Source organism: Anopheles cruzii, chromosome 3 (assembly GCF_943734635.1).
Source record: "Anopheles cruzii chromosome 3, idAnoCruzAS_RS32_06, whole genome shotgun sequence".
Taxonomy (NCBI): Eukaryota; Metazoa; Arthropoda; class Insecta; order Diptera; family Culicidae; genus Anopheles; species Anopheles cruzii.
In genome coordinates this window covers 12,761,934-12,774,171 of record NC_069145.1, presented here as the reverse complement: position 1 = coordinate 12,774,171, position 12,238 = coordinate 12,761,934, and the positions used below count along the sequence as shown (strand labels likewise).

The window sequence follows — 12,238 nt, the reverse complement described above, 5'->3', positions numbered from 1 at the left end:
TTAAATCATATCGCTACACACTATGAAAACTAAATACACAAAAAACTAGGGAAATAATTTACTCTCACAAGGGGATGGAGATGTCTTTTCAAGTGTTCAGAACGAGTGACCTACCAGCGCAGCTGATGAGGTGTTTGTGTGTCTGTCAAGTGGGTCGTCGTGGGTATCGTGAGGTAGTAGTAACTATTAGTAGTAAAACCAAGGGCGCTCGCTTCACCCTGATACATTAAGGCACATTCTGCGGCGACGGCCGGGCCGGGTCTTCGAAGTAAGTGAGCAAGGTTTCGTACGTTTTAAACAAAACTGGACGCAATGTACTGTGAAGGGGCTGTGTCTGTGTGCGCGGCCGATCATGGTTCGGAGAACGTCGCTCCTGGTCGGACACTACGGGTCTATACAAAATAATGTCTTACTATCACAGCTAGGGAACAAGTTTAAGTAAAGGAACGAACGAAATAAGTGGCATAAAGTCGTCGAAATGGTAGCAAAATATTACACTGGACACAAAACAGTGGCTTCTAGTCAGCAAAAGAGATAAAAAAAAGCGGCACACCGGAAGTGTGTACGCGAAAGCGATCCACGGTTCACGGCGCCTGAACAAATTGGAGCTAGTGTTACAGCATAATGTTTACTCGTTAACCTAATGTCTTTTTCAGTGAAATTATTCCAGCCCGCACGCTGCCCGCGGCCACAACCTGCGCATCGGTTCGGTTTGGGGCTTGGTCTTTTGGTTCTTCTTCCAGGTTCCGTTCCGGCTCTACCGAACGTCCTTAAATGTCTTTGTCGGATTTCTGCACGGCCACCGAAACGTCCGGCTCGTCGACCGGTTCCGGCTTGGGCTCGGGATCGTCCGTCTTCCCCGCGCCCGAATTGTCACATGCCGCCGTGCGTTTTGCCGCCGATCCGAGTGGTTCCGTCGTGGTGGCCGGCGATGGGTTGGCCGCCGCCACCGATGCCAGCGCGGCCGAAGCGGCCGCCGTTTGATTGAAGAGCAGGGCCGCCGACTTCTGTTGGGCCGCGATGGCCGACTGCAGGGAGGCCGCCTGCAGTAACGTCGGCAGCGGAATGGCCCCGCCCTGGGATGTGAGGTTGGCGAGTAGGTTGCTTGCTTGCTGCTGCTGTTGTTGCTGCTGCTGCTGCTGCTGCTCGGTCAGCACTCCGTCCTGCTTGGCCATCTGACTGTAGGAGTTGGCCTTGGCGCGCTTGCGCTTCGTTTCCGGATCGCACGGGCTCGGGGTGCCCGGGTGGCGGTACGAGACGTGCTTCCGCAATGCATCCTTACTCCGCGAAACGTGCGAACACACCTGGCAGGCGTACCTACGGGGCGCAGAGAGCAGAGTGCAGAGTTAGAGGGCTGTGCGCCACCAGGCGTCTCCATCGCTTACCTCACGTTCTGGTGTGTCTCCAAATGCACGCGCAGGTTGTACTGGTTGCTCAGCTGCTTGTTGCAGATGCCACACATGGCGTACAGCTTGGACGAAGGAGGCCGCTGCTGCTGCTGTTGCTGCTGTTGCTGTTGGTGCTGTTGCGGCTGTTGGGTGACGGACGCGAGACTGTTGGCCACCTGCGCCTGGGACGCGATGTGGAGACTCTTGATCAGCTGCTCGTTGTGCGACGAGGCGGAACCACCGGTGCCGGGCGACGGGGCCAGCGGGTGCAGCGAGCCGGGCGTGGAGGGCGACGAGGCCGTCGCTATCGTTGTGGTGGCGGCCGGCGAAGCCCGCGTGTTCGTGTTCGAGGCCGCGTTCGGGTGCGACGACTCGAGGCTGAAGTTTTCCGGCGTCTTCGAGGCGCTCTCGTTGGTGAGGAAGTGATGCGCCAGGTACGGGTTCGTGGTGCTGCTGACCGGCGTCACCGTGGGCGGCTTGCTGAACAGCTGCATCGGCAGCAGCTTCGTGTTGGCGGTGGCCGTCAGTTTGAACGTTTCGTAGAGCTGCTTGTCGAACGGGAGCGCCGCGAAGGCCGCCTCGGCCGCGGAGCCCGTCTGCGAGCGTAGGCTTTCGGCGATTTTCTCAATCTTTTTCCTCTTGCTACTGGCAGCGTTTTCCTGGGCACTCTGGGACTTCCGGGCCGGCTGCGGGTGCGAGTGGGCACCGCGCCCGGCCTCGTCGAGCCCGGGCGTTTGGGGCGTTGGCGTCGACGGCACGGACCCGTAGGACTGGCCCAGCGGCTGGGTGGACGTGTCGGACAGGTCTTCCTCCTTCAGCTTCACCTGCTCCAGCAGCAGGGGCCCGTTGGCGAGCTTACAGTCTTTGGCGCCGTCGCTTCCGTGCCCTCCGGCCGGTCCGAACTCATGGAGCGTCGAACGGCCGGGAGTGCCGTCGAGCTGTTGCTGTTGGTGGTGGTGATGCTGCAGGCGGATCGGTGTGCTCGATCGGTGCGCCTGAAACTGTTTCTCCTTGGCCAGCGCATCCTCGGCGAGGTGGTTCAGTTCGTTCATCTTCCACATGGCTTCGGCCGACAGCAGCTCGTTTCGGTCCGCGTGGCCGAAGCGTCCGAATAGGTCGCACGTGGGGACACTCGGCTTCGGGCCGCCGGTGACGTGATTTGCCAAGCTCCTAGCGTTACTCCCGTTACTCGGCGCGTGCGACTCGGTGGCGTGGCCACCGGCGGGCGGTTGCTGGTGGCTGCTGGCGTGGGCCGGCGTCGGGCACCCGTTGGTGCCGGCGTTCGTCGCCAGGTTGAGGGCCTGCGGGAACATCGGCGCCCCGAACGGGTACGCCGTCCGGGAGAAGAAGCTATCGTCCGGGGAGCACACCTTCATCGTGTGGTAGGGCGACGGCACGTCCGAGTCCCGCGATGACGAGGCCTCAGTCGACGGTGTGGTCGATTTGTTTGGGTTCTGCAAACGGGAGGGGGAAGTGAAACACATGGCGTGACGGGTGGACGGAGCTATCGAGCGGACGGGGGTGCGAAACACTTACGCCATTGAAGTCGGCCAGCCCCTTGATGCCGAGGGTTTCGGCCAGCGACAGCAGGACGGCGATCTGCGCCTCGTACACGTTCACCTCGCCCGAGTACATGAAGGTGATGAGCGCGGCCACGGCGTGGTAGGATGCGCCCGGCAGCACCACCACCGGGTACTGGGCGCCGTCCAGCGTGCGGAACAGCTCCGAAAAGAAGGTGCTGCAGGCGCTCAGCACCACCCGGTGCGCCTTGATCTTCTGGCCCTCCGCCATCAGCGTGACGTCCGTCAGGTGCGACTGATCGAGCAGCACCGGCAGCGAGCTCAGTAGGCTTGCCTGTAACGGCGTTACGATGCGTTACGAGGTGTTAGGAGGCTACGGTTCCGACAGTTCCGACGGTGCTACCTACCTGATGGTTGTGCCACCGAAGGCAGAACTGCTGAGGACTTGAACCGTTGGCCCCGCCTGGCACTCCACTGCCAATAGCACCACCACCGAGCGTGTGCGTGTTTGCGGCGTCCATTTTTAAAAATAAAGGCCAGTTTTAGGTCACTTGAGCGAACGGTGGCACTGCACTGCAAACGGGTAAGAAAAGGGCCACAGAGGGCCGGGAGGAGTAAGCCCACCGATCAACGGCAGCGACGGTGGCGGCACCAGAATGCGGATCATTCCAATCGTGCGCCGCCGCCGTTGCCTCGGGCATTTGCGCGAGGAACGCGTCATCCGCGAAACGCGGCCGCAAGGAGGGTCGCGCACTCGCGGACCACCCGATCGCCGACGAATCAATCAATCCGACCTGGGCTGTGTTTCTGTGCGTGCCTGTACGTGTGTGTGTGATTGCGCCACGGTGTGCGAGGATCCCAGGAAAGGAGACTTGAAACCACTTTGCGCGAAAAACGTGATACACGCACCGCGTACCGGACCAGCGATCCAACCACTTGTTGGTCGGCGCTCTCATGTCGGGGTGGGGTGGGAAGAGAGACGTACGGTTCCTCGATACTGGGGCGTCCCTGGTGCCTGGCCCGGTCGGGGTGAGAGGGTGAGCGCACTATCGGAATGCACCGGTCTCGGCCGTTCCTCACATCCCCACTCGGCTGATCTTCAAGCTGATCGGGTGTGTGCGTGTGTGTGTGTGTGGCGCGATCGAGGAGAAAGCCTCCCATCCCCGCCCGCCACCGAGGTTGTCCATTGCTCCGTCGTAGGGGCGGAAAAAGTTGGATCCATCCCAGCGGACGTGACGAAGACGGATAGCCTCCGGCCGGCCCGAAATAAACAAGCGCATCAAAAATAACGCAATTCGCCCGCCGAACCGTCGGCGCAGAGTCGAGAGAATCCACCGAAAAGACACAGACAGTGAAAGACAGAGAGCGAAAATAAAAAGGAAAAACAACAAATGTCGGTCGAGCTGGTTGGCGGCTGCAGCCGTTCGGGCAGAGTTTTCTCCACGCGGCTCGGCTCCGCGATGCGATTGTTGTTGTGCGCATTGCGAGCCCGAGGAAGCGGAAAACCCGAGCGCGGCACCGATCAGGCGGTCCGATTTTCATCGCGCGATCGTTGCACAAGTCGATCCTCGGCGAAAAAGAAGCTACGATGCAAAGCGGTCGCAGAGGCCTTTGCTTGGAACAAATGTTGCCCTGAATTGCATTGTATTTACTTAAGGAGCATCATTTCCCGTAGGTCTCAGTACTCAATGTTGTCGATGTTGCGTTAAAAAAGCCCACAATTTAATTACATATCAGAGCAAAACAATAGCAAAAAAAAAGACGCGGAAGATGGTTCGCTTGGGGCCACGGGAGGCGACGTCCACGTCCGTCCGTCCCGCTCGTGTGGGAAGGTGAATCATACGGAAGGCAGCGAACAGGAAATGTTTGACAGCAGCAAGCGGCCAGGTCGGGCCCCTGGCGGTCTGGTTTTTATTTATTGTTTTGTGAGGAGGTTGTTTAGCTGTCTGCTGTGGCCCATCGATGCGGAAGATGTTCGCGGGCGTAAGCAGCTCGGCAAATTTGCACGGCAAACGGACCTGACAGCGCGAGGTGGCGTAGATTTGGAGTAGAAGCAACACGAAATCAGCACGCATCGCGTCCTTAGATGCGTGTCCAACTCCTGTTTATGTGCTACGTAGAGTAACTACGGATAGAGCGCCATACTTTCTGCTCTTGTCCTGAACTCAGAATTGATACGCAGTCTTCTGTCACCGAGCATAACGACCCGTTACTAGCTCTCTGTTGTACGTATAACCATTTCTTTAATTCTTCATACTTCTTGACTTCTTGACTTTAATATGTCCCTTAGTCAGTGCCGTGATGTTTTGTTATCAGTTTTTGCGTTCGTTTCACCTACTGTGATTAGTTGAGCTACTAGTTCTAAGTTCTAAGTTGGTTCTGTAAGATGTCAATCAGGCTACGTTGCCCATTGACTGTGTTTTGTAACAATAAATCATAAACCGAATAAGAATCTGCCAATCAGGCAATGCGAAGACAGTGGTCACCATCTAGTTTGGGGTGTCCTTACTATTTTATCAAAACCAAAGAAATTGAAATAATTTATACGTAGGTTCAAGCTATACACTGTTGACAACAACGTTTTAATGGTAGTCCAAAAAGGACGATATTGCCTACGATATGCGACGGTTTGTGGGCAACTTTGCTATGCTTTTACTTATTTAATTTTCAATCATTTTTGTTTATGCTTCCAAACTACTCTATGGTCGTTCATAACACAATTCAATTAAGAACGTATGAACCTGCTTTTGATAAGATCCAGTCCAGTCAAATGCAGTCGATTGTTTTCTTGAAACAAACATTCAAACAGCATCCCAAAAATCACAAACTTACCGAATGTTTGAAATGACTCGCCACTTCTTTTTACTATCTTTTTTCGTGTTTATGTTCCGTATCTTACATGTAATTTTAATGAACGGGTGCCAACCATAGCAGCTAATCCAGCTATGCACATATCTTTTTAATCAAATCGGTAACGGTACTCTACGAAATAAATAGTTTAATTTTTCGACTGTTTTTCCCATTTTTAGATTACACAAGCGTTTGATCGTGTTGTTGCAATCGCAACTAATCCCGGAAGTAAAGAAGCAAAAGATAGGTGCCCATCATCGCTAACCAACAACAAACGGGTGGTTGGGCGGATAATTCATCAATCAACTAACTTGTAACTCCTGTGCATAACGCAACCGCAGACGGATGATCTACGGAAGCCGTTACTTTTTAATCTGCAATCGATGGAATCGTCACGAAAGGGCGATTGCGGACGTTAGCCGACCATCGACCCAAAAGTGTGGCCAAAGGGTACTTGTTGCACTTTTTGGCCCAGTAAACAGTGAGCCGCCATGCGCGGTCCCAGGAAAATCGTGCTCGACGTGGAAGGAGAGATTCCGAGAAACCGGCACCCGAGCCCGGTCAGTCCCATTTGTTGCTACGTAAGTGCCGTAAGTGCTTGACAAAACCCTTAGGAGCAAAAGGAAAGCAACATCAACTGCCTCGAGCGCGGCGGGGATCTCGGTGAACCTGTGGTTGGATAAACACGGCGCACAAATAAAAGCCAGCCAGCCAGCCAGCGGCCACATAAACCACCCGTCGCGCGTGTGTGGTGTGACATTTTTTATTGCTTCACCAGGGGCCACCCCTTCCGCCTCGTTTTTCGTCGCCACGACCGCGGACGACCGCGATGACCAACCGCGGATCGGACCCTGGCTGGCCAGCGAACACAAAAATACCAGCCACCCGGCCCAGCGCGAGACACGAGGAGGCCAGCCTGGCGATCGAGCCGCGCGCGCTCAGAGCCCGGCCCGAACAATGCGGGAAAACAACGCACACAACGACACACGGAATACCGCCACTGTCCACCACCCCGGTCCGGCCCGGCCCGGCCCGGACCCCGCGGCCGCTCCGTTCGTCAGTCAGCGCGGATTTGTATTTTTAAATTTTCCATGCTCTCCGCTCGCTCCGCTGGCGCGAAAGGTTAGTCCGGGGGCTGGTTGGCCGGTTGGTCGGTGGCCGGTTGCGGCTCCCCCCCGCCGCTTACCTTCTTGCCCCTTCCGCGCGAGGGTGCCACTGCTGATAGAATTTCTTAAAATAAATCTTTCAAGACAAAAGCTGAAGAAGCTGATAATGCGGCTAACGGCCACGGTCCCACAACCGTGTGTGTGTGCAGTGGTGTGCAAATACACAATGCGAACCACAGAAAAACACACTCATACCCCGGGCCCCCCCGGGTGGGGCCTGGGATTGTTGGCCACCACCCGTTTTAAGAAGGATTTCGGCCGCGTATCAAGCACCGCGCTGATTGGGTGCGCGGTCTGTGTTTACATTAAACAGAGGGCTCCCCCCCCCCGTGCCCCACCCCCCAAAAGCACGACATTCTCGGAATGATCATCGATGATCGGTAGGTGACAGTCGAGGTGATCTACCGGAAAACGAAACAGAAAAGTCCAACTCGAAGCAATCGCGTCGAGGATCGATCGGTGCATCATCAACAATGCCGGAAATCGTTTGGAACATTCGCGCGCAGCAGTGTACCAAGGGATTGCATTAAAGAGAAAGAGAGAGAGGAACAACCACATGGGAGGGAATGGAAGCCAAAAAGGGCCCCCCCGAAAAGCGGCGCGCGAAAGGTAGCCACCATGTGACACATGGTTCAGCAATCTGCGCCACTCACCGACACAGCCGGGCGTCCGCGTGTGTGCTCGGCTCGTGCGGTGTGAGTTTTCTGTCGCGGAAAATTAACGCGCACACACACACACACACACACACATACCAATCCTGCACGGTGCTCGAGGTCCCTTCGCGAGGGAACGGCGGCGGTTCTCCAATCGGATTGAGGAAGTTAGTGCGCCTCCATTACGGTGACGACGGAGCGCTCCGACCAGTGTTTGTTCGTTCGTGGGTTTGTTGTTGTGTCCGTGTGTCCACCGTGTTTCGTGTCGTTTCGTTTCGCGTTCTTTTTTCCGTGATCGCCTCCGAGCCAGTGGAGCCGCCAGAGTCCAGTGTATTTTTAGGACCTCCCGCCACACGGGGCCGGGGCCACCTACCGACCGACCGACCGACCACCAGTCCGGATCACCACCGATCTTGTGCCGTCCCGTCCCAGCGTTCGCACACTTTAATTGGATTCCTATCTGCTGCAATCTGCTCGCGGCTGCTGCCGGTCACAGGTCTTTAACGATTCCTTCGGCCACGAACAGTGACAGTGTGTGTGTGTGAGAGAGAGAGCGACGTACGACGAAGGGACCGAATGATTGACAAGAGGTAGGCGCAGAAGGGGTCGGGAGCGATCGTGGAAAACGATCACAACAACGGCAACGGCAGGCCAGATTATGTCACATCACGCAGCCCGGCGCGACGACGGTGATCGCGATCAATCACGCACGAAACGGTGGCAAGATGGGATTAGGTTTCTTGGGACTTTTCTCCTCGTTGCCCACTCTAAGAGTGGGCAGTTGTAGACACGTTCGACAAGGGAAGAATTGGGAAAACTTGTCCAAGGGTCCAACACTCTTGAACTTCGATTCTGGTCCAGAAGACGTACTTGATCCGATCCGGACAAGACTTCCATACGGGTGCGCGACCATGCGGAAAAGGCATCCAGGATGTCCGCGTTGGCAAGCCCCTTCTAGTAGCTCGACTCTCAAGTCTAGCCGAGTCATGGCCACGGTCTGCCGCGGCTGAGGATTGTTGGTGTGCTACTATTATTGGGTTCTGCTCCGGCATTCCGCTTTCCTTGCTGGCCGACCGACGACAAGTGTGTGTCCTGTGAACATTCCCTTCCCTCCCCCCCGCAAAATGGAGACGGACCGGGGTCGTGCAGCTCGCGCTCAGCCACACACACACACACACAGTCCGGCCCCGAGGATAAGGCGAGGATTGTAGTGGCCGAAGATGCTTTGGCGCTGGGATGGACCGAGCCAACGACGACGACGGCGACGGCGCCGTGTGTGTGATTTATTCTTCGGTCGGTCGCGAATGGATAAAGTAGAATTAAGTTTATTTTTAACCCCCCCGTTGCTCTCTCGTCGTCGTCGTCGTCGTCGTCGTAATTGAATCAACTCAATCGGCCAGAACACGACCGCCCCGGCGGCTAGGGGGCCTCCTTGGAGGGGACGGAAAAGCGCCGACGCTCGTCGAGGCAGCGGACGAAATGGCCAGCAGGATAGTGTGCAGGTTTGCAACTATCATCATCATCATCGGTAGTCCCGGTCGGGGCAAACGCTGTGCACTTCCGGTTCCTCGGGCTGTCTGCCGAGGTCCGGCGGTTGCCTCCAAGTAATCCGGTTCCGGTGTAGCGTTTGACATAACATGACAACTACTCAAGACTCCGGTCAATCCGGGCCGGCGGAGCTCCATTTCTGGATTTAATTTCTTAAAAACGATGACAGAAAATGATGAACCCTTTTAAGGGTTCGCTCACCCGTTCAAGCGCTTACACAACACACACACACCCGTGCAGACGGCTGGCCTTTTTCTTACACAGTTTGGTCGGCAACGGCCGCTTTACGATTTCTTGCACCACCAATTTCTCGAACAGAACGCGCGCAGAACTTCCAGGGAACCGACCGGCGGCAGATGTCACAGATGTGTGTTCCAAATATACTCTTTCAGCACTGCTCCAGCGTAACGGTCCGGGCCGTTCGGTCGGCCGTGTCCACTCCACTCCGTCTGACGCGCACGTGTTTCGCTCGCGCTCCCGCCCCAAACGGCCGTCCCAACGGGCCCGGACACGGACATGACGTCCGTCGCCGGAGAGGGAAGGTTCCAAAAATACACTCTAGGCCCTGGGCGCTAGGCCGATAAGATCACTGGGCCCCTGCGACGATCACCTACAAATGACACACTGGCGCGCTGCGCGCACTGTCCACCACGCGGGTCTGCGACCACAACACACACACATGTACACACACGCTGACACATTTCCGTCCACGGCACATGGAAAAGTCCCGATCGCCGCTCGATGGCTGTCTGTCGTCCGCGTCCTATTTTGGAACATCGGTCCGCGGATCGGGTGTTTCGCATAAAGTCGGCGCCCCCCGCCCGGCCGAGGCGCAATTGCGGGGTCCACTAGACCACACCGATAATACGCCCCGTATCGGATTAATTACCTTTTGCTTGGAGTGGACCAACAGAGGGAACCCGAGAACAGAAACGCTGCGTTCGCGTATTATTCGCGCGCGCGCGGCCAAGATAGTCCCCTGCTGGGGGGGGTTCGTTCCGCGCGTACTGGACTCGTCTGCGGACTCGGACACGCGGTGGCGGCTGCAACAGAGCAGCAACAACCTCACATCACGGGACGAACCGCGAGCTGACTGAAGCTCGCCTCGAAGCCATGCACCGCACTGGCTCGCGTGAAAATGGACTACGGACACGAGCGGAGCGCGCGATCGGAACGTTCCGTGCCGTGAGGCCGTGAGAAGAGAGCAGCGAGAGAGAGCCAACGAGGTAGAACGGGAGGCGATCGCGATCGAACCGCGGACCGTCCGGACCACGGATTCTGGTAATAAATAGAACGAAATCCGCCGGGTCCCCCGGTGGAGGTGGCACACGCCCGGCGGGCCTCCCGCGGAATCGCGACGAATGTCGCGCTCGCGGCGACATCTTTAAGGGGAACCCCGAGCCCCCCGCGCGCTGAAAATCCAGGCCGAATTGTACTATTTTTAGTGGCCGTCCGTCCGGGGCGCTCGCTGCCGACCGGGCCCTGGAGAAACTACTACAACACACACGCACGCAACGCGCAACAATGCGCACCGCGAGTTCGCGCACGCTACGCAACTGCGCTGTGCCAACACAACAGGTCGTCCCCGCGCGTCGCACCATCCGCGTCCAGTCCGCGTGTCCTTATTTTGCACCGCGAATTGCGCGCCTCACCGTCGTCGTACGATCGTCTTGTGGGACGAACGGAGGCGGCCTTTTTGTCGCTCCTGACGAACTGCCTGACTGCCTGCGGGAGTCCACCGATCGGTTACCGAGGGAGGATCAAGTGTTCTGGATGAGAATGATTGGTCAGAAATGGGTGACACCTAACATGGCAAAGGTGGCTTCTTAAAGTGGCCTAGTGATTCTAATTCTATCCCGTTTTTCGCAACTGGACATCATGTGACGGTTGGAGAAGTGGAAAAAGAAGGTGCCCAGCGCAATTTTTCCCCAAAAAACACACTCCAACACACACGCACACATGGCGCACACTCACCAAAAACAACGCACGTTTCGGGCTCACTTGAAAGTCACACGTTTCGGTCTCACACTTGTGGGCGCGAAGGATGCGCCAGCATATTGTGGCAAGCCAAACAATGCTTACTGGCGAACCACATGAAGCATTTTCCGCTTCGGCGGTGCTCGTCCTGTTCTTATCGTCGTTGTGTAGTTTTTCGTCGTCGTGTAGTTTTCGTTTCGATTTTGAATCAGTTTTCCGTTGAAGGTTAGCCTTTGCTGCGCCAGCTCTGCGCTGGCTGGCTGGGTGAGTGAGTAGCTCGTGCTCAGCTCACACTTGCCGATCGACTGATCGGCCACTGGCCGAGCGCGAAAAGTCGGTCCCGACCATGGGGACAGTGTCCGCGAGCGAGAGAGCTCGCGAGTCTGTGCACAGATGTTGGGTCGAAGAAAATCGGCCGTCAAGACGGGAGCGTTTGCGAGAAAGATTCGCTGGGAGAGCATGCTACGTACTTTTGGAGACATTCGAGTAAGTGAAGACAATACGAAAACACAGCGCACAGCGTGATCGAGGATGATCCTTAAAATGAAAACACGATCACCATCGGTGGGAGTGGGAGCTACAGACTTTTATTATCAACAGTTGCTCCGATCTAACACGCCGTTCAATCGGTTTGTAGTGCTTGTGCTTTATTTGACTTTGATTACTACTCGAAAGCGAACGATTTCAAATGCACGGCTTTCTGAGCAACAATCAAAATTTTATAACAACACATCGTCTGAAATTGCGCCAATCGCGGTTGACTCGCGTTCAAAGCTTTCGCGTGTCGATAAATACTAGCCTAGGGGTTACTTACGACTTACCAGCGCGCGGTTTATACCCGGTCATCGGTACGTCACTTCCTGTTCCACTTCCGAAACTTAAACACACACACGCAGACACACAGACTTTTAGTTCATAATCGTGCCAGGAGTCACAGTAAACCTAAGCAAACAACCCGCTGCATTCGCTGCTCGAAACCAACTGACGCCAAACGATCGAATCTCCGTGAAAGCTTAACAAAGCTCACCGAAGCTTTCGCACCGGACACGCGGTCCGGTGTGGGCTATTTACTGCGCCGTCCGTGCACGTGCGCGAATCCTTCCGTGTTCCGTGGTGCACATAACAATGACCTGCAT

General features: G+C 56.1%; 1 protein-coding gene across 2 annotated transcripts; it reads right to left on the bottom strand.

Annotated features, from left to right (window-relative positions):
- Positions 1 to 595: 595 nt before the first annotated feature.
- LOC128272298 (broad-complex core protein isoforms 1/2/3/4/5) lies at positions 596 to 11,256 on the bottom strand. Of its 2 annotated transcripts, none has more exons than XM_053010077.1 (5): positions 11,208 to 11,256; positions 3,316 to 3,481; positions 2,925 to 3,242; positions 1,386 to 2,842; positions 596 to 1,317 (listed from the first exon to the last, which is right to left on the bottom strand). In XM_053010077.1, the coding sequence occupies exons 2-5, from the start codon at positions 3,427 to 3,429 to the stop codon at positions 771 to 773; spliced, it is 2,436 nt and encodes an 811-aa protein (XP_052866037.1). In that variant the 5' UTR covers positions 3,430 to 3,481; positions 11,208 to 11,256; the 3' UTR covers positions 596 to 770. The 2 variants fall into 2 exon arrangements, with proteins under 2 accessions (XP_052866037.1, XP_052866038.1); XM_053010078.1 differs by lacking the exon at positions 11,208 to 11,256 and adding an exon at positions 10,015 to 10,081.
- Between the last annotated feature and the right edge of the window lie 982 nt (positions 11,257 to 12,238).

Coding starts and splice junctions, on each gene's coding strand:
- LOC128272298 (XM_053010077.1), bottom strand. CDS start 3,429: ATGGACGCCGCAAACACGCACACGCTCGGTGGTGGTGCTATTGGCAGT. Junction 3,243..3,315: donor TTCGGTGGCACAACCATCAG/GTAGGTAGCACC, acceptor ACGCCGTTACAG/GCAAGCCTACTGAGCTCGCT. Junction 2,843..2,924: donor GGCTGGCCGACTTCAATGGC/GTAAGTGTTTCG, acceptor TCCCGTTTGCAG/AACCCAAACAAATCGACCAC.